The sequence below is a fragment of the Pholcus phalangioides genome, unplaced genomic scaffold, assembly GCF_987345545.1.
Source record: "Pholcus phalangioides strain wild (caught in Gottingen) unplaced genomic scaffold, Ppha-v1.0 ptg000039l_1, whole genome shotgun sequence".
In the NCBI taxonomy this organism is placed as follows: domain Eukaryota; kingdom Metazoa; phylum Arthropoda; class Arachnida; order Araneae; family Pholcidae; genus Pholcus; species Pholcus phalangioides.
This window is the reverse complement of record NW_028301625.1, coordinates 1,500,873-1,528,739: the sequence shown is the minus strand read 5'-3', so window position 1 is coordinate 1,528,739 and position 27,867 is coordinate 1,500,873. Positions and strand designations below refer to the sequence as shown.

General features: G+C 35.9%; 1 protein-coding gene across 3 annotated transcripts in view; it reads right to left on the bottom strand.

The window, feature by feature from the left end:
- The window catches only part of Tsc1 (tuberous sclerosis 1 protein hamartin), a 134,237-nt gene extending 109,209 nt beyond the window's left edge, over positions 1 to 25,028 (bottom strand). Inside the window, exons 1-4 of one of the 3 annotated variants that reach the window (XM_089253459.1) lie at positions 24,886 to 25,028; positions 7,332 to 7,562; positions 5,633 to 5,762; positions 4,130 to 4,233 (exon numbers count right to left, since the gene is read on the bottom strand). In XM_089253459.1, coding sequence (XP_089109585.1) covers positions 4,130 to 4,233; positions 5,633 to 5,753 — 225 coding nt within the window. In that variant the 5' untranslated portion in view covers positions 5,754 to 5,762; positions 7,332 to 7,562; positions 24,886 to 25,028. Of the gene's footprint in view, positions 1 to 4,129; positions 4,234 to 5,632; positions 5,763 to 7,331; positions 7,563 to 7,629; positions 7,699 to 24,885 lie in introns of those variants that run through there. The other 2 variants (XM_089253458.1, XM_089253460.1) reach the window with 2 other exon arrangements.
- Between the last annotated feature and the right edge of the window lie 2,839 nt (positions 25,029 to 27,867).

Here is a 27,867-nt window from a genome sequence, read left to right as displayed (position 1 = left end):
GTTGGAAGCTAAATATGAAACAGATAAATTGATGAAAGATCTTTAATATAGAAGTATATATCTTTTAAATATTGAAGTATTCACTTGCATTAACAGGTAAGTGCTCATTCATAGAGAATCATGTTCTGATAATATTTTTTAATACTGAGGAGAAACCCATAGTTTAAAATACAGAACTACAATACGCAGCAAGGCAGTTAATTCTTTTAATTATAAAATTAAAAATAATTATCTTGTAAAATTATCAATAATTTATTATTTTAGTTGCTCCAGAAAGAATTTGCAATTCGTTGTTTCAATGAATTTAAAAGGAATAAAAATGGATAATAAAAAATCATTTAACAAATTGGTCTTTAAAAAAAAGTGACACTCAATATTAAAAATAGTATTCAGCTGGGGCCTCAAGTAGGGCTCCCGAGGTGAATAGGGGGCCCAAAAATTCTATAATTATTTTGCATAATAACCCTTTCAAGAAGAAGGCCCCCCCCCCAAAAAAAGGGAAAGTCTGCCCCGAAAAGGCACATTACGGCCATAGGCTCAACTAGTGCCGGTAACCTTAATTTAAAATCTTACGTTTTGTTGTAAGAATTTTTTTTTTTTTCAAATTTTGATTTCATCAGTATGCGACCCACATATATGCAGCTGGGGTCCCATATACTCGCTTCTTCAATCATCTAAAAGTGGGGTCCATGAGCTCAAACAAGAAAAATACTTTGACTATTATTATATACTGAATCTTATTCTAAAAAGAAGTCGCAAGATGAAAAATGCAACGTCCTCATACGTTTACAAAATAATTAAACTAGCCAGCGATATTAGAGCAAAAAAAATTGCAAAACACGGGTGACAAAAAAATGTATGGCGAGTCCCTCGGAAAAAGTTTGTTTACAACATGTTTGTTTGTAAACATGAAATCGCTGCCACAACCCACTGCGGAAAAACGATTGTTAAATAATTAGTAGTAGTTGTAGGCTTCAAACAGCATCCCGATTGGTTAGAGATCTGTTACTCTCGAAACCAAAAATTTTCTCCCCCTCTAACTACTGTTTCACGTCACATGACCTTAAGGACTGGTAGTACATAGTACCTCTTAACTACTAGTAGTCGAAGCGGTCCTTAGCTTCGGTCCTCCGACCGGTAGTTCATTAGGACTAGTAGTTACTAAGGACTGCAGAGATAGTTCACCCCCTGGCTCAAGCCTTTCATATTACGAACAGCCAAGACCCCCTGTAAGCCTGGGGTCTTCAATGCAGGGCCAGATTTGGTCCTCAAAGCTTTTCGTCATGGCCCGCCGATGTTTCCTCATGTTATTTTTCAAAATGTTATCAATTCAGTTATTTATTATTATTGTCTATTATTATTTTTTTTTATTATTTCTTGTTATTTTATTATTATACATTTTTGTATCCTTTTACCAGTACTAAATTCAGTCAATTCAAATTTTATTTCTAAGCGACGGAAAAGACGTCGCTAAGCTTTTTGGAGAGAAAAAAAACAAGCTTTTTTTTATTTCAGAGAGTGTCTTCTTGCATAATAGTAATTTATAAAATTAGGTTCACAAAATTCCAAAATTCTTTGTCAAAAAAAAATTGGTTCAAAATAATCTGATGGAAAAATACAGGGCTTGACAAATCCCAGGCGCTAGGCCACCATGGCGACTAAGAAATTGTCTTTGATGCCTAATATTTTTATGTATGATAACTGATAAGTATATTGAAGTCTGAAAACAGTACAGAATTATCGGAAATTACGTCGACTTGTCTTCCAGCATGAAAGGGGTCCTGAACAAGTCAGAATACACATGTTTGGACGGATTTTGTGGGGGAAAAAATCTTGGCACCTATAATATTTTGTTGGCACGTACATTTTTTTTGGATTTGTCAAGTTCTGCTCATGTATATGTATACACTCATGTATTTGAGCGTATGTATAATATTAATAGGTCTAAATATACTGTACGCAGGCTCAAGGACGTGCGCAGAACCAAACTTTGTGGGAGAGACCGGAGTATCTCTCCCAGAAAAAATTTGAATCGCTAACCTTTAAAAAGAATTTAAAACAAACCGAAATAGAAAGAAAATGCATATAAATGCTATATACAACTTCTGTCGATATTTTAATTTATTAAAAAAAATACTCTAAATTTTTGATCATCTTGAGGCAGACATCCACAGATTTACCATATGTTACTGAGGCGAAAATCTTTTTCCACAAAAGCAGGTTAAATTACCCATCATCGCTGAAATCAAATACAGATTGAGGATGAAAAACGGGACATTCTAGTTCAAAAAAAGACGTATGGTTAATACAAAATATATGTTGTTATGACCCGTACTGAGTAATGTCCCAAAAACTTTGAACACCAATCATTTTTGACTTCCGGCGTCCCTGATGTTGGGGCATCCACAAGTGTCAGCATGCAAACTGTTCAATGTTCTCTCCTTGATACAGGCTTTCGGAGCTGAAGGTCCATTTGAGTACCTTTGATGTTTGCAAAGCACAAAACTGTGTACCTTGACTAGACTCCCCAGCACCGCCACTAGACTGTTGATGACTGAAAACGCATTGTCTGGTCTGACAAGTTGCGTTTTCAGTTGTGTCAGGCTAATGGATGTGTACGGGTATGGAGAAAACCACATAAAACCATGAACCCTAGTTCATGTAAACAGGAGACTGTTAAAACTGGTAGAGGCTGTGTTATGGCATGATATGGGACCCCTGTTCGTGCCGTTTCAGTATTCCAATGGGTTTGGATAGTTTCAACAGGACAATGCGACACCACACACATTAGAAGCTGCTACAGAGTGGCTCCAGGAACACTCTTTTGACTTCAGCATCCTCTGTAGGTTGCCTAAATCCTCAGACATGAACATTATTGAACACATATGGGATACCTTGCAATGTGCTGTCACCTCACACCATTATGGAACTGTGGACTGCACTGAGAAAATCATGGTGTGAATTACCTTCAGGACACCTTCACACATTAATGGAGTCCATACCATGTCATGCTACTGCACTTCTGGGTACTCAAGAGGGACCTACACGATATTAGGTGGGTGTACCAGTTTTTCTGACACTTCGGTGTACAATATGGCAATAAGTCAGAGCAAAACAAGCAAAATATTTTTTTTGTGAAACATCATGAACAACACTGCAGAAAAATGGCATAAAGCTAGCTGCTTTTTATGACTCCCCAACGTTCATCCATGGCTACCTAAAGCAGCCTAACCACTTTGAAGCAATGAACACAGGCTTATATTAATATTGAAAGCTCACTACGATACCCATGACAAAGGTTGGTGCCCCTAGAAGCAGCGATATGCACTTTAAGAACCACTGGTGAACAAAAACAAGCAGTCAAAACATTCCCAAGCTAAAACAGCCCAAAAGAAAAGTCAACTGGACATAAGTGGTGATAAAGAGTGAAAAGATCCTTCACAAAGAAGATAAAAAACCCTTAATTTTTCAGAAACCAGCTTCTGTAGAGACCTGAACCTGAAGAATCTCAGATGTACCCAAATTCCCATCACTTAGGTGATTTCAAACCTTCCTGAAGGAAGCAACTACTGTAGAAAAGATATAGTCTGGCTATGTCTGTTAATGTGGCACTTTTTGGAAGTGCAGGAAAGTAGGTATATTGAGATGAATTCAGCATTGAATAGCAAAGAGTTGAATATAGCATTTTAAAAGTATTGTATTTACTTGCGTTTTTTTTATTTACCCTCTCATGCTTTCCCCTCAAAATTATTTTGATGTGTAAAAATCTGTGACAGTAAAAACACCATCACAACAAATCTGTCATAAAAAAAATTCTGCCCCTGTAAACGATCCACCATAGGCTGCTGCCTCATACCTGGTGAAGGCCCTGATTGGGTGGAATGTTTACGGATAAAACAGTAATTTTGATGCATTTTGTCTAGCTGGGAACACAGCTGTAATTTTCTGGCTTGTATGTTACAGGGGTGTTAAAATTATGTCTTGCATGGATGAGAATTTTGTTTTGAGCCATCTATCCATGCATGCTGACTCAATCATTAGGGTTTTTATCAGTGAAAAATTATGATAGTATAAGTCAGATGATTTGGTCAAAAATGAAACCAATAATGAAAAATAAACCTATACAAACCTTGTCATGCGGTTCTCGAACCCTGACCAAGATATCTAATACATTTATTGATTGAGAAGCAATGTAATAGTCTACCAAAACACCAAGTAGCCAATTATCTTTAGCTAAATAAATGAAAATTGAAGTAAGCACAGAATGATTCAATAAATGCTCACATGCAAAAAACTGATCATAGATTTAACAGAAATAAAGAAAAGACTTTGAATGCATTGAAAAATATGAATATACACTTATATAATAAACAAAATCATGTTCTTTTTGGCTATCATTCTAGGAAAGAATATTTTTTGGATTATAATGAAAATCTAACCTCAGAAACTAACTCACACTTGGGAAAGAGATTTTTTTTTTGGTCATTATGCTGATACATACTTTAAAGAAAAGTTACCCCACTCCTCTAGGAATTGAACCTGGGTTTTCTTGCATACCGAGCAAGTGTCTTACCTATACACCTCCTCACTATATCATGGTCTACCTCTCTGTCTCAATGAAGAGATTTCAGCAGGCTGTCGAAGACGATCTGGGCCATGCTGGAAAATGTGCGTGTACATATTGTGAGCCGAATATGAAGTTTATTTCTGTGTAATACTTGTTATAGTGCTGCCATCAATTTTTCAAACTATGAGTGAAGTGTAATGATTGAATAATTGTACTGTTGTAGGAACGTTACTCTCTGTGGTAAGACTTTTTAACAGGGAAATAGGCTCACGGCGATATTGCCCACTATGGAGAACACTGGTCTAGTTCAGTGTTTCTCAACTGCTGGGCCCTGACACCAGTTAAATAGGCCCGTGAATAGCTCACGATTAATTTTTACCCATTTATAAACCCATTAGGCGTGCGTATAATCTGCCTCCACTCACATAAAAGAAATCAACCGGGATGCGGGCTGCCAAAGGTTGAGAACCACTGGTCTAGTTGATGGTCAGTGTGACTAAGAACTACTGTCAAAGAACTATTTAGGATTTGCTGGTACACCTTCTTGGTCCATATCAGTTTTCCCGCTTGTTGTATTCTACCTGAGCACTTTGCAAGCCTGAATTTTAAAATGTCATAGTGCTATAGATCCATTAATCAGTTATTATGATATCAAAATATAATCAATTATATAACTATTGTAATCAGTTGCAGAATGGATTATCATTTGACATGCTGGATCGCAAATTGTAGTTGTTTTTCCTCCAGAAATAAAACTACCTCTCCCAATAGTGGCCATTGTTAGGAGATTTTACTGTATTTACTTTCATTTCCAATATAATTTTTGAGGATTTTATACTGAAAAGGTCGATACTGCAGAAAAAATTGTACATTACGTAACAAAAAATATAATTTTATAACTTTCTGTGGTGCTCCTTTTCTTCTGATGCCCTAAGCATGTGCTTACTTTGCTTAATGGTTAATTTGGTCCTGTCCGGAAGCACTTTGAGATAAAATATTGTATTCTAGATTCAACTATGTTTCAATGAAGCATTTTCACCAATATCAGTACTTCAGGACACTCACTTGCACTCAAGTTTTCCAGAATCAATGCTTGAACACTTTCGACTGTTTGCTTGTCAGTTGATTCTAGCATTTCAAACAGTTCAACATGATTCTGACACAAGTTACTGCGACCAGGATCCATTTCCTGGTCCTAAAAAAACAAAAAACATTTGATTACCAATGCAGATTTATAAGAAATGTCTCTTGAATATTTTAAACAAGGTGTCAGCAACCAAGTTCAACTTGTGAGCTTTCACTTATCAAAGATCGACTCTGTTGTATGATTCAAGTACATACTATTTAGTCTTCCTAAATATTAGCATCAAATCTACTCAAAAGTTAAGTCTTTTATATAAGATTATAACAACTCTTTTTTAGTTATAACTGCAAATTAATAATAATTTGTGTTTACTTAGGTTTTTATGGCTTGGATTTCCAAAGAAAAATGATCCAACAATCAATCAAAATGGGAAATGCGACCTACTGGTTGATCTTGATATATAGGGTTACACACACACGTTCAACTGTAATGAACTCCATACCAAAATCGTTAAATGAGCTACTTGTATCAATTGAGGGGGTTACAGTCAGAGTGGTGTAAATCACATTTTCAACAATTCTGACTCAAATCCATAAATGTAATCTAGAAGTGCCAAACCAATGAAAAAATGCAAAACAATGAAAGAAAAAAAAAGATTTAAGTCTCAGCTTCAATAGTTCACTGGGTTATGAAATCACAAAATTTTTAACATTAGGATTCTATGCGAAAAACTTTAGTAAATACAAGATTCTTTGAAAAACTGGTTTTTTTGGAGATGATTACAAGGAAGAAAATATATCTCTGCCCCCACAGGGACTTGAACCCTGGTCTCTCGTTTGGCGAACGAATGCTCTACCATACTGGACGAGTTGGTAGAGTACTCAGCTGAACTACTGACGTGGAGGCAGAGATGAATTTTGTTCCTTGTAATCATCATCTCCAAAAAAATAACCAGTCTTTCGAGGAATCTTGTATTAACAAGTGAGAGGACATTTCTACATACATGTCACCATCTGGTGGTCTATGTCATTCATAAGCTATTAGTTGATTGCAGCCATTGTCCATGTACAGAGCCTTTCAACATATATATACACTCCAAGGTTGAAATATTATGCCTCCATAGCTTAGTTGGTACAGCACTCGTCCGGCAAACAAGAGACCAGAGTTAGAGTCCCCATGGAGGCAAAGATGAATTTTCTTCCTTGTAATCATCTCCAGAAAAAAATAGTAATAATAACCAGTCTTTCGAAGAATCTTGCATTAACAAGTGGAGAGAGAGGACATTTCTACATAATTCTAGTAAGATCTTCTTTTTCTCAAAATCAGGATTAATCGACTTACACTGTTTCTAACCCCTTCAATTCTGTGCTCAGATGGTAAAATGTTATAAGTCATTTTTTCGAAATTTCACAATGACAAATTTGTGAAAAATATTTTGCCAAAATGCAATACCGTTGCTTTTCAATTTATTTCAATTTGCCTCCATTGTTTTCTCATAAACTGAAAGAGAAAGACAAAATTTTGCCACGTTCCAAAACTTTGACGAATGAGACTCCAGAATGCGAACTCAATTTTTTGGGAAAAGTGACATGTCATTTTGCAACCTGAGCACAGAATTAGTGAATAAAAATATTAGTGATAATTAGCAGTGAACTAGAAAGAAATAAATGACAGATTTACCCTAAAATTACAGCACTCTTTTTCAGCAAGCTTAAAATAAAAAAAAAAAATGAAGGTTTTCAGCTCAGACACACGGCAATCACAGAATGTCTACTCATCAGAACAGCCACATTTGAACCATTTGCTTGACCAACTAGCAATTTTCCCTCAAGGTTGTGAAAGGAGAGAAAATGCTTCACAGCACAAAAATATTCCATTTTCACTATCAATGAATGTGGTTGCATCTCAATACTAAGCAGAGAAAAAAAATAAGTTCACACACATGAAAAGAAATTAGAGAATTTGAGATGTTGCCTACTAGTGAAGGTGAGGATCAACAGAATTTACAGCAAAACAGAATTATGAGACACATCTTTGGAAATTCATATTGGCCTTCACCTTGAAATATGATATAATAAACAGTTGAACGGAATGTTACCTAGAATTAGAGAGCATTGATAAGAAGAACGAGCACTAAAAATTTCACAAAACACTGCACAGCATCTTAACGTGTAATATCAGGGCTTGACAAATCAAAAAAAAAAAAAAAAAAAAATTTAGGTGCCAGCCAAAAACTTCCTTGGTAGCCAAGAATGTATTTTACAGTGAAACCTGTCTAAGATGGACACTATATGAAATAGAAACATGTCTTAAATGGAATCAAAATATAGTTTGTTCAATTATTAGTGCTTCTATTTACACCTTTAAAAACAAATGTCTAAAATAGAATATTATTTGAGTTTGTTGACGTTCTGTTTCGTACAGGTTTCACTGTTTTCTCAAAAAAAACAGTTAAAAATATATTTTTCAGGATTTAGTGACTCTTTTCCATGTTGGAATGCTGACATAAATTCAAAAATTTTGTGTTGTCCTCAGAATCAAATTTAGTGACCACAAATAGAAAATCTTAGGTGCTAGTTCCAATTTGTTAGTGACCTGGTGTCTGAGATTTCTCAAGCACTGGTATTATATTAGTGAAAGAAAGTGTGGCTGCATTCCATATGCAGTGTGATGATGTGATAGTTTCCAGTCATCTATTACCACGCCCTCATCCACTATATAAGAAAGTCGCACACTTCAATCAGCACTATAATATTTTTACAGCAGTATATTTTTAACATTATGTTTGGTTGACTAATAATTTCTGTTCAAGTTTGAATAAATCATGTTGAGTTAGAAAATATTCACAGTTTGAAGTTCTTGGATATGCCTCTCGTTTAATCGAACACAAGCAGTCAGGTTGAGACCTTTAAACCAACCAAAGTGGTGACCCGTCCAGTGCAAGTTTGAGAATGATGTTATCCTCGACGTCATGCTGAAAGAAGCCTTTTGGAACAGCCGGCTGAGGCCCTGAGATCACTCCTACCAGGTATTTCGAGTTGTGTTTTGGATCTTGTGGCACCTCTAATTATGAATAATTTTTAAATTTTAACATTTTACGGATTTTATAGTGTTTTACAAATTTTTACACAAAACTAGTTTTACATTATATATATATATATTTTTTTTGGAGAAATCGGGTAGTTGGCATGGCGGACCATTTGGGCAGGACTGAATTAGCACGGGTTGCTTTTAGGCCCCCCTCCCTTTTAGAGTGCTAATCCCGATTTGTGGTTTCATCAAGTCGAGTCTAATTTCGCAATTTCGGGAATCACATTTGATGAAACAAAATATCATTTTGTTATATCCGCATTGAGCTCCGATATACTTTAGTATGTCAGCGATCTTGCGTAATCCTCCTTCAGAAAATAAGATGATACACTAAAAACTAGAATTGTCACTCAATTTTCTGAATCTGAAGCTTCTAGACTTCATATGCTTTTACAAGAGATGGATTTAGATGATAAAAAACCCAGTCATTAATTGCGTGAAGCAACTGGCAGCATCAAATTTTCAGGACGATGCATTACGCGCATTGTGGTTGCAGAGACTCCCTATTTCAGTGCAACAAATTTTAAGCGTTTCGACAGATCCCCTCGAGAAATTAGCTGAAATGGCTGATAAAATCATAGAAGTTACTGCTATTTCTGCTACTGTTGCACCTGTAGAGCATAGGTCCAAGATCTTGGCACTCCGTGATGAGATCGTGGCATTATCCAAACGCATTGCCCAAATGTTACGCTCAGGAGAAATTAACACACGCAAAAGAAAAACAAGCTTTAGAGCTCGAAGTGGCAGCGGTTCACATTTAAAAAAATCTGGTTTGTGTTGGTATCATTTTAATTTTGGGGATAGGGCAAGTAAATGCCAAAAAACCTTGTAATTATAATTCGGAAAACTAAGTGAGCCAACCCTCGCGGCGACAGAGGATGTTGGAATTAATCCTAGTCGCCTTTTTGTTTTTGATCGAAGCACAGGCGTTAGGTATCTTGCTGACACAGACGCTGCAGTTTCGGTAATTCCTAGGAGTGGGTTTCAAAAGAACCGAAAACCTACCGATTTGCAATTATATGCAACTAATGGATCTCGGATAAGAACATTCGGAACTAGTTTCCAAAATTTTAATCTTTGATTGAAGCAAGAATTTCCTTGGAATTTCTTTATAGTCGAAGTCACCAGACCTATATTGGGTGCAGATTTTTTGGGTTGATTTGGATTGCTGGTCAATATTAAAAATCAGTGTTTGGTCGATCGGGTCACATCTTTAAGCATTAAAGCAAAAAACATTTCTGGACCTTCGATTGGCTTGACTTTCATTTCAAATGATTCCAAGTATCATAAATTATTATCCGAATTTCCAGAAATCATTAATCCTAATTTGTCCAGATCATCTATGTTGCATAATGTTACACATTGTATGCAAACCACTGGTCCACCAGTTTTTTCTAAACCTCGAAGGGTATCGCCGGAAAAGCTGAAGGTGGCTCGACGGGAGTTTGATCGGATGCTCAAAAATGGGATTTGTAGCCCATCAAATAGTCCTTGGGCTAGCCCTATTCACATGGTCCCTAAGAAAGATTACACTTGACGTGTGTGTGGTGATTACCGCAAACTTAATGCTGTAACAATACCCGATCCCACACTTACATGATTTTTCTTATAATTTGTTTAAAGAAAAAATATTTTCGAAAATTGACCTTGTACATGCATATAAACAGACAACGGTTCAGCCATCTGATGTTTTGAAAACAGCTGTTAATACAACTTTTGGTGCATTTGAATTCAAATGTATGCCATTTGGCTTGCGAAACGAAGCCAATACCTTCCAGAGATTTATTAATGAAGTTTTACGTGGATTGGATTTCTGCTTCACATATCTAGACGATATTTTGGTGACATCAGAAAGTGTGGAAAAGCATCATATGGATCTCCGCATGGTATTTAGGCGGTTACAAAAGTATGGTTTGGTGATCAATGTGGATAAATGCATTTTTGGTACAAATGAACTACAGTTTTGGGGTTATTTAGCCTTTTGATGGCCAATGTTCCCAATTGGGAACATACTTTTCATTAATTCAAAACAAATATTTCTCTTTCACGAAAATAGCTGATTTTTTTTCCCTGAACATATAAGGTTCTGAACTTAATTTAGAAAAGACAAAAGTTATTCGATTCAGCTCTTATCATATCAATTTATTATTCTAAAATCCCCCATTTTCAAGGCAAAATATCTGTAAGTTTATGTTTTAATTATTAAAATAGTTTTTGTAAACATACATGCATCTCAATTTTTTTTTAATTGTAGAATATTGCCAAGAATGATAAGAAATGCTCAACGAGACAAAAAAAAATTTTGTTCGAATTCCAGGGATCTTTTCCTATGATTGTTCCCAATTGGGAACATTGGCCACTACTGACTATTCTAAGAGCAATGCAGAGGAGTGGCATTCCGAAAAAACAATTTATTGCTTTTTCCCTCTCTCTGGTGTGTCTCAAAAGGAAGGAAAAGTATCAAATTTCACATTCCGATGTTTACATGCAGCACCCCCTTTTTTCTGTGACTGACCTTGCCCCCCCCCACCCACCTTCCCTCTACGTTTTGAGTAATTTTGTTGGTATGTTGGTCTTTCAGTTCTCAGTTCATATCTGGTCTTGTGACTTTCTACACTTCTTTTTACCATCTTTTTTGTTATGCTAGTAGCTTATTAGACTGAGTTTGAGAGATTCTGATATATCACATCTCTCTGATGAAGAATTCGAAATGTGCCAGCTACTGCCTGATGAAAATGAGTGGGTCACAGATGAAGATATCGATGACAACATGCTTGGCCCGGTCGTTCCTGCAGATGTTTGTGGGTATCTGTGTTTTAAGATCACCACGTAGTTCATTTGAGGGTGAATTTGCAGATCCTATCAACATGCCTTCTACATCAAAATTGCCTTTCAAAGAGCAGATAATTACCCAGTCAAAAAATAAGAGAACATCATGTGTCAAGTGCCAAAAGACTAAAATTCATGCAACCGAAGTGGAAAAAAAGTACTGCATTCGACAAAAATATAAGTGAACCTACTGAAGCAATCAGTCATAAATTTCCTGAGCTAAGTGCAAGCCGACTCGATTGATTTTTTTTTTCAAATTTTTATCACAAGAGTACCTCAGTTACTTGGCTGAGATGGCAAATATTTATGTCACACAACATGGATCGAATTTGAAAATTGAGTGGAAAAAAATCTCAAAGTTTTTTGGATTGGTTTTGCTAAGTGTTTATCACAGAATACCAAGTGAAAATGATTACTGGGGTACTTTCAGTAGACACAGCAGTACCGATCGTCCCCACTGTTATGCCGAGAAATAACTTTAGAGACATAAAAAAATAACTTCCATTTGATGGATAACTCTTTCTTACAACCTGGTGATAAGTTGGCTATCTATGATGAATTAAATGAAAAATTCACACACATTCGGTTTGGGTTGTTCCATGATAAACTAAGCATCGATGAACAATAGTACTGTATTATGCTCATCATTCAAGTAAGATGTTTATATGGGGAAAACCGATTCGCTTTGGATTTAAAATTTGGATGATTTGCTCAAACAATGTGGTTTCCCATATAAAATGGAAGTATATGCTAGTAAGCAGTCATCGGAGCCTGTGCCTTTAGGTACCAGAGTTGTAAATAATATTTTCTCTCTCTTTATATTTTCAAATAATATCTTTTAACTTACCAAGGGATCCATACAAAAACCTAAACCCGTATGTATGTATTCTTTTGTGAATTTTAGACCAGCATTTCAGCTCATCATAAGCTCTTTATTATAATCCAGATATACATGCCTTTTGAGTATATTCGAGAAAAATTTATTTCCATCATTTTTAAAATTCTATATGTATATTCTTTATTTTTTTAAATAAATTTATTAAATGATGACGAATTTTGCATCATCCTGTAAGATGGCTTCACTGCAAAAATTATGTTTAGTCAGATCCGGCCAATGTTCCCAATTGGGAACATTCAGGAAAACGTATAGGGAAATTTTTTTTTTCTTCAATTTCTCGATTGATATCTCATAACTAAAAAATCAGAAGGAGAAATTAACAAAAAAAAATAATGAAAATCAGTTGGAATCTGAATTTGGTCGGTAAAAGGTTAGTTACACCTTTAGGTATATCCCCCTTACCCGAAAAGGTTTCTGCCATTGCTGACTACCCTAGACCAGAAACCGTGAAAGATTTGGTTCGATTTCTCGCGATGTTAAATTTCTACCATAGATTCATACCAAATGTAGCGAAATCCAGGCACCACTGTATGAATTTGTTAAATCTAAGAAAAATGATAAATCTTTAATAGAATGGACAGATGAATCTATTGAGTCCTTTGATCAACGTAAAAAATCATTGTGAAAAACACCTTATTAGTGCACCCGGTAGCGGATGCTGAAGTTTTATTAATATGGTAGATGCCTCTTCCGTCTCTGTTGGTGCAGTTTTGAAGCAAGTGGTTGCTGATAATTTCCAGCCACTCGCATATTTTTCTTGCAAGCTTACAGCTGCAGAGTTAAAATATAGCGCCTATGACCGGGAATCGCTAGCCGCTTATTCCACGGTATGGCACTACCGATATTTTTTGAAAGGTAGGAATTTTGCAATTTTCAGTGACCATAAGCCGCTCTGTTTTGCGTTCTGTCAGAGACTGGAGAGGGCTTTCCCTAAACAACAAAGACAGCTTGAATATTTGGCTCAGTTCACCACTGACATACGTTACATACAGGGTAACGAAAATGTTGTGGCTGATTCACTTTCTAGGATATCTAGTGCATATTTTCCTAATCAAATTAGTTATAAAGAATTAGCTAATAAATAAATTAATGATAAAGAATTGGAGGTGTTGTGCGGTCCGGAATGTAGTCTCGAAATAAAGGATGTGCTTCATCATCCGCAAAATATTTCGGTTGCATGTGATGTCTCCACAGGAACTCCAAGACCTTTATGTCCCAGCAGAGCTTCGACGTCAAGCACTCGATTCGGTACACAGATTGTCACATCCTGGTGTTCGCACAACGGTGAATCTGATGAGACAGGTTTGTTTGGAAAGATCCCAAAAAGAACTGTGCAGAGTGGGTATGAGCGTGTATACCTTGCCAAAAAGCCAAGACTCAATGCCATACTTGTGCCCCTCCAGGAAAATTCTCTCCTGCAGATGATCGTTTCTGAGTGATACACATCAACATCGTTGGACCACTACCAACTTCTCAAGGTTGTCGATACTGTCTAACTTGTGTCGACAGGTGGACACGATGGCCCGAGGCGATTCCAGTCGCAGATCAACGAGCGAAGACCATAGCTGGAGCATTCCTGGCTGGCTGGATATCAAGATTTGGTTGCCCAGAAGCAATCGTATCAGACCAAGGTACTCAATTCGAAAGTGGATTAGTATACCAATTGTCCAACCTCCTTGAAAGCAAAAAAATGCACACAACCACCTATTATCCTGCCGCAAATGGTATGATGGAACAATTCCATCGTGATCTAAAGGCCTCTATTCGTTGTCCCGCTACAGATAAGTGGGTGGAGAAACTTCCTCTGATTTTTCTAGGATTCCGATCCAGCTTACGTGAGGATGTCAGATGTTCCTCAGCAGAAATGGTGTATGGAACTGTTCTTCGTTTACCAGGAGATTTCTTTCATTCGCCGAAAGATTTAACTGCACGAGATCGACATGAGTTCATATCTTACCTCCGAGAAATTATGAACAAGTTATGTATTGTTCCAGCGACTCGCCACGGAAAAGAATCAATCTTTGTTCATAAAGAACTAAAAAGTGCACACACATGTTCCTGAGAACTGATTCAGTACGTCGCCCTCTTCAAACGCCATATGAAGGACCGTGGCAGGTACTAGAAAGAAAGGCAAGAACTTTCTCCTACAGATAAAGGGTAAGCCGGTGACAGTATCTGTAGACCGTGTAAAACCCGCATTCGATGAAGCCGTTCCTTTGTCGGAAAAGCAAGCTTCACCGGGTGATTAAAAAGTATTCACTCGATCTGGCAGACAAGTCAGATTTGTGCTTCCGCCTGCTCACTAAAGGGGTGAGTACTGTGGCGGCGCTGCATTCCATATGCAAAGTGATGATGATGCGATGGTTTCCAGTCATCTATTGCCACGCCCTCATCCACTATATAAGAAAGCCGCACACATCAATCAGCGCTATAATATTTTTACTGCAGTATATTTTTAACATTATGTTTGGTTGACTAATAATTTTTGTTCAAGTTTAAATAAATCATGTTGAGTTAGAAAATATTCACAGTTTGAAGTTCTTGAATATGCCTCTCGTTTAATCGAACACAAGCGGTCAGGTTGAGACCTTTAAACCAACCAAAAAAGTATAAGAAACATTCAAATAATACCAGTTTGAAATATTTTACATGATGATCAGTCAATTGAATGTAAAATGTGCATGCACTAAAAGAAGCTGTACAAGTGCCACTTGGCTGAGTTTTGCATTGTTTTGCTGGTTTCATCTGACGGCTAGTACGATTCCAAACCTGTTCAAGCAGGACCAGACAGCAGTAATATAGTTTTCAACTGCTGAGGGATGAAGCCATTGGAGATTCACTGGAGAGTGTGGTCACTGTATATGGTGAAAATAACTTATAGAAGATTACTATTACTGATTATGAATGTTCTGCCACGGATGTGAGGGAACGACAAATTGACTATGTTCCAGCCAGCAAAAACGGTACAGACATTGACAATGTAATGAAAGCAAAGTCAATGAAGTATTCATGACTTGGGAAGAGAATTCAACGCTTTCTTTAGCACTGCATTTAATATCACAAATGACCTGAAATACCACAGAGTCAGTAATCAACAAATATCCTGAATGCTGACTGAACATCAGAAGAAAAATTATTCTTAGTTTCAGCCCCAAAGCAGAATGTTTTGCAGTGTTCTGCAATGAGCTCTAAGCAGACTGAAAATGTTCTGCCGTAAAAATTCCCATAATAGTGTTTTCTAAAGAGAAGAGTTATTTTCCTGAAACTCTTACTGAGATTGTTCTGCAGCAGCACTGATTATTATGCAATGTAACTCAGTTTTCAGTATATTCTTCTTTTGGGGTATTTGATGCTTCATCATTTCAGTTCATTGGAATTTTTGCAGAGGAATGTTTACAAGGTGCAGTTTAGTAGTAATATGATGTGTTGCACAATGAAGACAAATTTGTCCCTGTAGCATATAGTGGCCAGAGACAAAACATAGTGTCAACATTTGAGATAGACTGAAAATCTGCAGGTGTGCAGTAAAAACACATTGATTCCAGTCTGATGAAGCCATGAAGATTGTGGTTGAGGACTATTTTAAACAAAAACCATTAGGTTTTTTGAGGACAGAATTTTATTATCATAAACTGAAACACAATGGAATGTTTGCCTCAACACTATGAATGATTTATTTTAGGGAAAAACAAAAAAGAATGCATGTAGCAATATCAAATAAAAACTAGTCCTTCTATTTGCTTGTGCTTCACCTTCTCTTTATTCTTTCTTTAATGCATAGAAATCTTGAACGGGTTTCATTTGAACACACTTCATAATTAAATAAGTTCAAAGTTCATTAGCATTTCATTGATTGCTTTTGTAGTTCATACTCATCAGTTGAAAAATTTCCAATTCTAAAAATGAGAATAAACAGTTTTTCTTGGGTCTTTTTTTTACACAGATCATGTAAATTTTGATAAACACATTTAACACTAGTCACAAACACTGACAGCGAATTGAATTTTTCTGTACGCACATCTCTGGCACATAAGTTAATATTAATATATAAGTGAAATTATCAACACACATGTAACACAAAACATACTTTTCACCATACAAGTTGTTCTTGAGAGGACTTGCGTTCCAGGAAAGGCAAGTTCTTGCCACAAGATAATTGCTTATTTTATACATGCCGAAGTTGAAATACAATGAACACTTGTTACTGCATCTCTATTTAATGCATATATTGTGGTATACAAAGAATTACTTTCTAATTTTTCTTGATGAACTATTAATGTTAAAAACATCATTTAATATGCATATCTTACTGGTTAATGTGAATGAAAATTCTGTGAAAGAAATGTTTTTCACGGTATAACACTGGTTTCTCCTAGCAGTTACGAATAGTTCAAGCGATTCAAACAGGGTATTTTTTGTTGATTAAACATGAATCTCAAATTGTATTCTTTGGGATAAAGCGTTCTGCCTTACTCATGTACATTAGAATTCTAGTAATGACTGATGAGATAGCACAGCAAATAATATTCTGATGGTATATGTTTCCTACTACATTTTACTTCTTTTTCCAGTACTGCTAAAATCTTACAGCATTAAAAAATACACAGTAAAACCTGGTCTGTAGTATCTGCACCAACTAAACTGAGGGTTGGTCGGTTTAGAGAAAGTCTAGTTAAACAAGGGAGATTGGTGTAAAATTAATAATCCTAATACCTATATAGAATCCTTCGTGTACTTTCTTCATAGCGAAATATTATAGTGAAAGTGTACAGAATATTATTAAATGCATTTCACAAGACCTAAAATAAAATGCACCAGTTCGACACATACACAGACACATAAGGCAGGTCACTTTAGGGTGACTGAAAACCATCCTGAACTTTGGCAGTAACATCAAAACTGTGTGATGTTAGGCTAATTATATTGCTTGGAAGAAAAACTCTGGGAGCATTGCCTACATTCAGGAAATTCAGCTTCAGAAGAATCTTTTCTATTCACCTCCATCATTTTTGACACCTTATTTGTTGTTTGGTTTCTTTAGCCCATATTTTTAGTTTAATTTAAATGTTTTGCCAGTCGACAGTGTGAGTGAAGTGTTTTTTTGTCTAACTCTTGTCAAAGTTTTTTTCTCTGTCATACAAGAAAATCTACTGCATTTTACCCCATAAAATTTTATACTTCTAATTAATGCAAACAAATTATCCTGTTCATTAAATAATCAACCTGCGATCACTTGTGCTAATCTGACAAACACCAGCACTCGCACTGAGCTTAAGAGGCTCTTTAATTTTTCTTCAACTACAGTAGAACTTAATTTGAATTTTTGATGATTTGAGCACTTACAAACTTCAGTTTTCTTTATAATTTATATATATATATATATTAAAAAATTTCTTGTTTAATTAAATTTTTTTTCAAATGTTTTTGATAATTCGAAGTTTGAGGGGGAAAAAATCATGATTTTTGTATGAGAAAATTTAGTTCAGAAAAATTCTATAAACGAGATTTATAGCTTTTCTTGATCATTGTTGTAAAATAACAAATGTTTAAAAACTAATAGAAGTTTGAAAATTCTGTTTTTCTCTACTCTTTCTATGATAAGTTAATGCCCATTTTAACATTGTCCAGTTGGAGTGCATCCAGAATGTGTACCACTTGATACCGATTATATTCTTCAACTTATGGATCAAGGTGCACTATTCAAAGTCTGAATCTCTTGCTATAGAAGAAGAAATGAGGTCTCACGAAGAGAATCAAACATGGGAACTGACAGAACTTCTTACCGGCAGCGAGGGCTAAAAATTAACTTCAAAAACTGCACAAGCTGCAGCTTTAAAGGAAAATTGGGATCATTGAGTTTCTTTTAATAATTACAGTACTTAATTAATACAATACAATTTGATGAAATAATTCAACTCCAAGTATTTTTTTCTCTCTGTTGCCTGTTTTTCATAATGTCTGAATATTTCCTGTTGTGGTCTAAATGTATCCTCCCCAAGGAAGCAACTACAAGAGGGCAGGAGGTCTAGTGCTGCTGGCATTGGATCAGAGTTTACTTTTTTTTGTACAAAATTACGGGGAGGGACACCAAAACAGACATTGGCCCTGGGCAAAATAGTAAGTTTTTTTTTTAGTTTTGGTCGCCTGGACAGTGAGAGATTGGTGGTTCGATTCCCCACAGAGGAATGTGAACTTTCTTTCCGAACTACATCTTGATCTCTGCTTGGTTATCCAGGCTTTCGTATTTCGTATGAACAGCGGAGAGTGACATCATTTCTCTCTACATAGTTTCTTTGTTCATATAAAAGCATCTTAAGACATATTTGATGAGACCAAAATCTGTCTTGAATAGAATCAAAGATAGTTTCTTCAATGATTCATGCTTTGATGTGAAAAAAACCTAATTTTATAAAACTGTAACCTATATATAGCGGAAAATTATTTCGGGCTCTTGAGGTATAAAAAATATAATAAATGCAATAAAAAACAAGACGATTGCATTTGTAGATTTGAAAGGAATTTATATACCACTGATTATTATACATACATTTGTGAGTAATATAACACTTATAAAGCAGGGGGGCAATGATGAAATTTACATTGAAGTCTGGCCAACTAGGTAAAGTTGAACTTTTTTGAAGGGCCAACTCCATATATGGACTGGACCATTTTTTTCAGTTTTTGGAATTTTTCCCATACGCATTATTCATCTCTTACACAAGGGGAAACCTCCTCAAAAAAAAATTCTGAGAAATGAAGGGTGGCCCTTATAGAGAGCTCCAACTACACAAAAATTCAAGAACTAAAGACCCCTTTACACGTACAATTTTCCCCACACGCCCGGAGCGGGATGATCTTGCGCGAAGGATTGGAGGGCGGTTAGGAACGCTGCGCTCAAGAGCGCGTTGTTAAAAAGAGACACACTCTTGCACGCACTCTTTCCTGTACGAAAGAAGGCCCGTTCAGAATTGTGTGTGTAAAGGGAAGCGTGTGGTAAAAATCATACGCTTTTGCGTGGCGCGTGGACTTTCGGGGAAGGACAACACTACACGTTCCTGGCCAAAGTTTTTTCCCTGTTGGCAGATCGAAATCGGCTGATGTTTGCGCGGAAAAAATATAGATTTCAAAAGCTTATTATATATTACTACGTGGATTATTCGTTTTTAAAAATAATTTCAATAATTATTAATTGAGATTACTGTTACAAATTTATGGTAATTTTTTATGCAATTGATAAGAAATTGAGAAATAAAATTTTTGTGATTGTTAATTTCAAATTTTTATTGTTTCGATTTGACTTTCATTTGTTCGTTCGACTTTAATTGCTGTAATTAGCTCTTAATTACATTTTCTGAATTTAATTGTTTATATACTTAATATTATAATTTTACCGAAACAAGAAAAAAAATCAGATTTATTTTCTTCCATCAATTATTGACTCGATGTTTAGCCGATGTTTTTTTTTAATACTACCAGCCATAAAAATAGATAAAAATTGTTAAATTGAAACATCGCTACAACGATAAATCCTTCTACAACGATATATCTTCAAATCTTTTTTGGAAATGTCTATATTCAAAAAAGAAGTCCGCTGCCTCCCGATATAACGATAATCCCTCTACAACAGTATTTTTTTCTTGGTCCGCTGAGTATTGTTATATCGAGGTTTCACTGCACTTTTTTGAAATTATGGTGTTATTTTGTAGGGCTTTATTTCAGATATTTAAGAAATTCTTGATAAATTTCTCTCGGTTGTATTCATATCCTCAAAAAATCATTTCAGTTTAATGTTGTCGAGCATAAGCAGTTCATAACAATATAAAAAATAACAAATAAATTGAAGCATAATTTTTTTTAATTTTTAACAACTCTATACACGTATTCTTATCCATGTAAAACATTCCGTTGTGTGTCATGCTATGACAGCAATAAAATTAAAATTGCAAATAGCAATATGTTTTTAGTTGGATATCATTCATGATATTGGATGGTTTTTGGTTTTAAATGAAATCGGCGATAATCTTATAACATAAAACATCCCTTTTACTTGGTATTTTGAACATCACTTGACCTAGGACATCTTTTGTGATCTTATCATGGAAAGTACAGCACATTGCCCACTGAACACCTGCTGTGAATGCAAAGTTGGCTGGATCTAATGAATAGGATGCTTCTTTTCAAACAGCACCATTGTTAACCTTCAGACATTCAGATAATGGAAGTTTTTCCCACAACCCTAAATCCCTTTTAATTTTTTTTTCTAGTGTGTTGAAGTCAAATTTATACTATCAAATTTAAATCAAATGTTATTAACCTTTTTAGCAGCAATTTAAAAACATCAACACCAACTTTGTGTTCCCCAGATATATTTCCAATTTTAAAAATATGCGTATTGAACAAATTTCTAATTAAAACGGGTTTTTTTTTTGAAATTTCTGTAGCCAGTGGTAGGCGTCTTAATTGGTGAGTGAACAGGAATGCAACCAGTGCCAAATCAAAAAAGAGGCTCCAAGTTATTGAAAGGCTTTCATCTATTCTGAAATTATCTTTTTTCAATTCTGGATTTTTATTAATTTTGGAATAATTTCTTCCATCAATTCTCGCATTATTTTGCACTAATTATACGTACATACTTCTATCGTTAATTTCAAATTTTAAAACTGATCTTTCTTAAAATACTTTTTTCTATTAAAAAACAATTATTTTCTTTCAAAGAAACAAAGAACTTATAGGTTAAGAACCCCTAGTTAAACTATTTTAAATTTTTCCCACACCCTGAGGATAAATGAAAGCTTGCGAAGTTATCAAAATAATAATAGTAATTTAACATATCTATAAATCTGATATAATAATGTTAGTAGATAAAGGAACCAAATCACAGTTCGAAAATTATTACAATAATCTAATAAATGTAATTACGGCACTTGAAACTAATTTATCATTTCTTTAAAAAAACAATTCGTTGCAAAAAGAAAGAAAAATCGTCAAATAGACTCTGAAAAAAAAATTGCAATAAATATTATCGCTGAAAAAAATTATTTACATTGTATACATCTCTTTTTTCAGAACGATAATGAAGGAAGACGACGCAGGAGACGAGGGATTCGCCCCGTTTTTGCCTGTAGGGTGGGTTTGCGTTTAGCCTTCCAATTTTGAGTTCGCGACTGAACGGTGGAATGACCAGTTCCTGCACGCACTCTTAACCGCACACTTTTTTCGCCTTTACACGCACACTCTTGAAGGCGGTTTTGATGTTGTTTACAGCTATCGCGCGCAAAAGCGTACGTGTAAAGGGACCTAAAGTCAAGCCTGATTTTTTGCATCTTGGCTCCCCCTACTAACAACAGTGTTGCAAGTCATTAAACTATACTGTAGCATTTAAAATTGCAGGGTACTTTTCATTCATTGAAATTATTTTTTATTCAATCACGTTTGAATGTTAGTTACCAGGGCTTGACATATCCCAAGCACGGGTCCCCTGGTAACTAAAAAAAATCAATGTTGGCACCAAAATTTTTCTATGTGTGGTTACTGAATCAAAATCTGAGAGGAAAAAAAAATTTTCAGACTTTATATCAACGTGTGTACCAACATGAAAAAGAGTAAATAAAAGCCCCGGCAAAGAAGAAATTGTTTTGGACTATTTTCCTCAGGACTTGTTGGGGGATCAAGATCTTGTGGGGAAAAAGTCCCAGAATTGTTTGTTATGTTCAAAAAAGATTACCACAAAAAATAGCTTATCACTTGAACTTCAGTATAACTTATCAGCAAACGCCACGGGTTGATTACATATATAATTGAGTTTATTTCACTTTTATTTAATCATGATGGCTAGCTGCTCACGCTGTCGCATGGAATCAGGGGGGGGGGGGGACTTGCTGATCTACCACCTCATGCAGCAAGCACATCATGACTCCTCCCCTCTCCGGGGATGTTAGGATGCTTAATATCAACTTTTGTACAAGTGATCAATCAATCACTTGAGTACAAGTGAACCTAAACTTGGTTACGTGCCAGCATTAAGAATGAATCGCATTTAACTTGTGCAACAGTTTTAAAAAACCACGAAAAGAAAATCAAAGATTGTCTGAAAACAAAGATGAAAGGGAGGAAAAAATATTGGACATTTCAAGTGGAATTTGAACCAGCAATCTTTGCATTGAGAACCCAACGCTGTACAGTGAATGTCAGTGTCAATAGTAAGCTTAGAGTGGCTCCCCGGTAAGATGCCAGTCTTCCACCATGAAGGTTTCTGTCAAGTCCGCAGGTTCAATCCTGGGAAAAGAACAAAGTTTTTTTCTGGTGAACCTGAGGCAACCACCGATACATGGAACCTTCATTTCAACCATACTCTGTCTGTAGTAACTTGCTGTATGGTGACACTGAGTTGGTGTGCGGTAAAGTAGTATAGTTTCAGTTCTAATTAAGTATATCAAAAATCGTTAAACATATTTTTTCATGCCAACCTTCAATTCTCAGATTCTTTACAATTTAAAATTCCTTGAGAAACTTATTCCCAAGATGCTACCTTGGAGGAAAATCTGGAAGAGCTATAATATAATGCTTATTTTTTTTTTGGAGATTTCTAAAATCTGTCAGCACTTTTCTTCCTGGTTGATGATCATCAATGGAGACATTCGTTGACTTTTTTTTGTGCATGTGTGGACCAGATATTACAGTGAAACCTGTCTAAGACAAACACTATATGAGACGGAAACCTGTCTTAAACAAAATCAAAATAGTCTGTTTAATGATTAGTGCTTTGATTTGCACCGTTATAAAACAGAATATTATTTCAGTCCCTTGATGTTCCGTCTCACACAGGTTGCACTGTATTTCTTTCATCCTGTAAGTTGCCATCATTTTTTTTGCTTTTAAATGATGTCACGCCATGGAGACACTGGTAAAATGCTTTTAATTACGGCTGCGTTTATTTTTAACCCGAGAGAAAATCTCTTTAGTCCAAAATGTTTTATTTTAAATCTTGATCCCTTGATGCTTTATTTATTGTTTTTATCTTTCTTTTTTGGTTTCAACTGCTGCAGTATAATGCACTTTTGGTGATTTTTTCTTTGGCAAGAAAGACGTTGAAAGCATGACTCGTTTCACTCTTGGCCACTTCCTGTCATGCTTTCGGATGTTTTTCTTGCCAAAAAAAAAATCACCAACATATCCCCAAAATGGATTATACTATAGCTGTTCTGAAAGTTTTTTGGGCTCCTAAAATTTTTGTTCAATTTGTCAAGTCTTATTCTTCAAAATGACTCGCCGGTCATGCGTTGAAGACTCCTGACTTACATAATCAAGTAAGAAACATGGTTTTTACAAGGTTAATTTAGAAAAGATCTGATCAAAGGAAAACAGGTTTTGTACTTCATTTAGTGGGGCCAAAAACCAGTGTTACTTGAAAGTCTGTGGTAACAAGCATTCACCATAGTTAAATAACATTCACAAACTCCTCATAAAAACAATCTATGTAGGATCAGGTCAGGGTCATAATCACTGATAAAAAATGTTTAATACAATGGATTGCAGTAATATCCATTATCCATAAATGTAAATCCATAATACACATGGTCCACAAAGCAGTGTGTTTTACTTTGTTCTGCAACAAGTCTTCAGCTTCCTGGAAATTTTCTGCAGTAAAAATTACCATAATAGTGCTTTTTACACCTTTTCTTTAAATCCTTCCAGATAGTTCTGCAATAGCACTAATTGCTCTGTGACGTACGCCACAGATTTTGGCACATTCTGCTCTGGTATAGGTAGTTTGTGAGATGTTGTCAGGCAAAGCGACCAAATAATCAAAGAAATAGACTTCATAAAAGAACAAAATCCTTACTTCCCCATGAGGATGACTTCCCTCATTCATATTCCCAACAAGTTCACTAGCCCAATCAACTACTTTATTAAAACGATTTTTCCACTTGTCTAAACTCATGTCAACAGCAAATATTTCACAGAATTTCGCCTAAAAACTCAAGCAGAACAATTTTAGACACAAAATTTCTGTTTACAAACAACAAAACGTTAATCAACGAAGTTTTTGAGGAGGTAAATTCAATGAACATCGACCCCCGATGACACAGGCTGATTCCGGAACATTAATTTCCAATCAATTAAAAAAACGAATATTTAAAATCATAAAATTGAAAAATAATTCTTTCGAACAATGATTTAGTTTCTGCCATTCATTTTCGCTGGTAATTCATCTACTTTAACTAAAACTGAAATCACTACAACTACTAATGTAATTTTAATATAGGCTTATTTGAAATGAATCGATTTTATAGTTTTTTTTGTGAGGGGGGGGAAAGGGATGTTATAAATAGTGCTGAATTGTAACTTGAATGAGTTATTTTAGATTTTTTATATTTAAGAATAATAAATGTATGCGTGATGAATAAAAATTTATACCAGTATTGATAGAGTTAACAGCCCTATCGAATAAATACGCAAAAAAACGCAAGGGCTCAAATGCGATTTAAATGATCATATCCCACAAGATAAAATGATCTTTTTTTGAACTCGTTCCAATATTAGCTGACAAGCATACACGTGATGAACTTGAAATTTGAAATTGACTAGGTGTATATGTTTGGCCTTTTCACCCAAGGTAAGGCTCAAGGACATCCAGGCTAAAAAATGTTGCAGTTGACGTCATGGTAATGTCCTCCCTAAAATGTTTTCTCTGAAAACTAGGAGTGCGCAACCTCCTGCCCGCGGGCCAAATGCGATTCGTCAAAGGGTTCTATCCGGCCCGTGGAATGTGTGCAGGTAGAAAAGCATCAGTAGTAAAAGGACGACCATATTTTCTCCATAGAAATACAGGATCAATACGAAGGGCAGCAACTTGAAACAAAAATTTACTCTTTCGCCTGGGGCCAGTACACATTTTGGCGCCGTCCTCCCTGTTATTTTGAATGGGAAAAATGGTGTAAGCTCGGCACCTTTCTTGGTTCAGCATCCGGGGCACGAGAACCTTCTACCACACTCCAGTTGGGGCACTGTTCTAATCGCAGATCACCGCCAAAAAAATTGTAAGAAGTAAGTAAAGGTGCTGATTACAGCCGAAAAGAGTTGCCATAGGTAATTAAAGTTGCCAACTGCTACTAAAATTGCTGAAAAAATTGCCAATGGCGGGAAAAAGAGGGTTACTGCGAGTCACAATAATTGGCTACTTTGTTTACCTTTGTCGACAACTGGGATCCCAGTTTCCCGTATTTCTCCCGTGGAGAGTCACCATAGAGATGAAAAAAAGTTATAAAAGTGTCAGGACAACCAATATTACGGGAATGTACGTGTCTATAAAGTGTTTTGATATATTTATGTTTATCTATATAATAAAGCTACTTACCTTGATGTAATATTGTAGACTTTCAATTATTGCCTTCAAGACCTCGGGTAGCACTGATGAAATAAATTGCTTGGATACTTTGAATAACTACATTAGAGACATAAATGAATCTCCGGTCGCTAAATATCTGAGTGTGATTGCCAATTTGATCTCGGCTGGCACTGCCTCTCTGAAACGAGTATTCTGTTTAGTTATTTTTAGTTCCACCATTCGTAAAAGCTCATAAAAATTTCTTTTAGACATTCGTGTAAAGTTTTTGAACAAAATGTATTTATTCAACTCTAATTCTTTTAGTATCCCGAAGTTTCGCGATTTTAAATAATCTTTCATCCAAACTTTTCTTCGTTTTGCGCTCCTTTTTTTCACATTTTTTAATATCAGAAACGCGCCACTAATTCCAGCCAAAAGAGATGCATCTGTTACGTCCATAGCGACTGATTTCTACTGCGAAATGAAGGGTTTTGACGCGCAGGTGAAGACAGAAAAGGCATTTCAACTAACGCATTCATCTCAGGTATCACGAGGTTAGAAAAGTAAAGTGAGAGTTGAAAATGAATTGAAAAGGCGAAAGCGCACCAGTGAAGACATAGCTATTTGAAGTCAAAGATTGACATTATTTTTACACTCATAAATTATTTTATGATAATTACAACTACAAAAGAAAATATTAATCTCCCACATTCGTCTTGGTGAACATTTTTATTCGTGGAATTCATTTTAATTCACTTCAATTTACAGTAATGGTTCATTTCCCACCATTTTGATTTTTCTGTAATTTCAACAATATTTGGCAACTTTGTTTGGATTTGGCGTCATTTTGGGCAATAATTGGCGATGTCCCGTATTTTGAATCCCAATATCCCGTATTTATCTCGAGGAAATATGGTCAGCCCATGTAAGTCCTACTTCAGCCTCCCAAAAGCTGACCATATTCCAATACGGGACATCACCAATTATCGCCATATTATGGCGATATTACCGATCATGACGCAAAACTTTTAAAAACACCCCAAATTGGGGCGCGGTAGCCCAGGTGGATAAAATACTCGCCTGAGGTACCAGAGAATGTTTAGAAGATGTATGAATTCGATACCCAGTTCGTCCTTGTCAGAAAACTTTCCTGACACAGGGGTACAACAGAAACGGCGACACGACCGCAGAAAAAATTGCTACCGCAGGGAGTCCCCCCATCGAGGGGTTAGCGCACCAACCTCTCGATGAGTATAAAAAAACAAGCCTGTTGTTCGGAATCGGCAATAAATTGTAGGTCCCGGTCTAATGAGCCATCGTATACAGAAAATGACCTTGGTGCGCCAAAAATGATCAAATGAATTGGTACATTGATTTCTGAACACACTTTGAGCATTTTCTAAATTAGAACCATGTGTTTACGACGACCGGTTTATGCGATAAAGGCCGAATTACGACTTACAGGACACCCTGTATAGAAATCGGGGAATTATGGAAAATACCGCTTTTATTTTACCAGCCGCTGTGGTGGTCGAGTGGTCATAGTGACGGACTCGCGATGCGAGGATCCGGGTTCGAACCCCACAGTGGTGGTCGGCTGAAGTTGGTGTTGCGGATGTATTAAGTCGCACCACTATGTGTTGGGGAATACTGACGATGTTTTAAATATTGCCATGTTCCATACCTCATGTCTACGACGCGGCCGGAGATTTAAACGAACTAGTTCCGTAGCACGACATATTATACATTACTAGGAAATCATGAACAGGACATTGCGAAAAATAATAATAACCTCATCAATTAGAGAATCACAATTTAATCTTATTCATTCATTGAAAATACTTCGACACGGTGCATTACACTAAACTCGATACAATTTACATTAAACATGGACACTCTCACTCCACCAAAATACACACAAAGAAAGGTCACACAATAATTATATATAGTTTGAATCACTCACCGTCATCTCAGGGCGAGGTTTCTTGCGTCCCCTACATTGAGGCATCTCGACCCGGGGTTAGGAGGAGAGAGAGAGAGTAAATTAACGACTCTTCAAGCGCGACATGTTG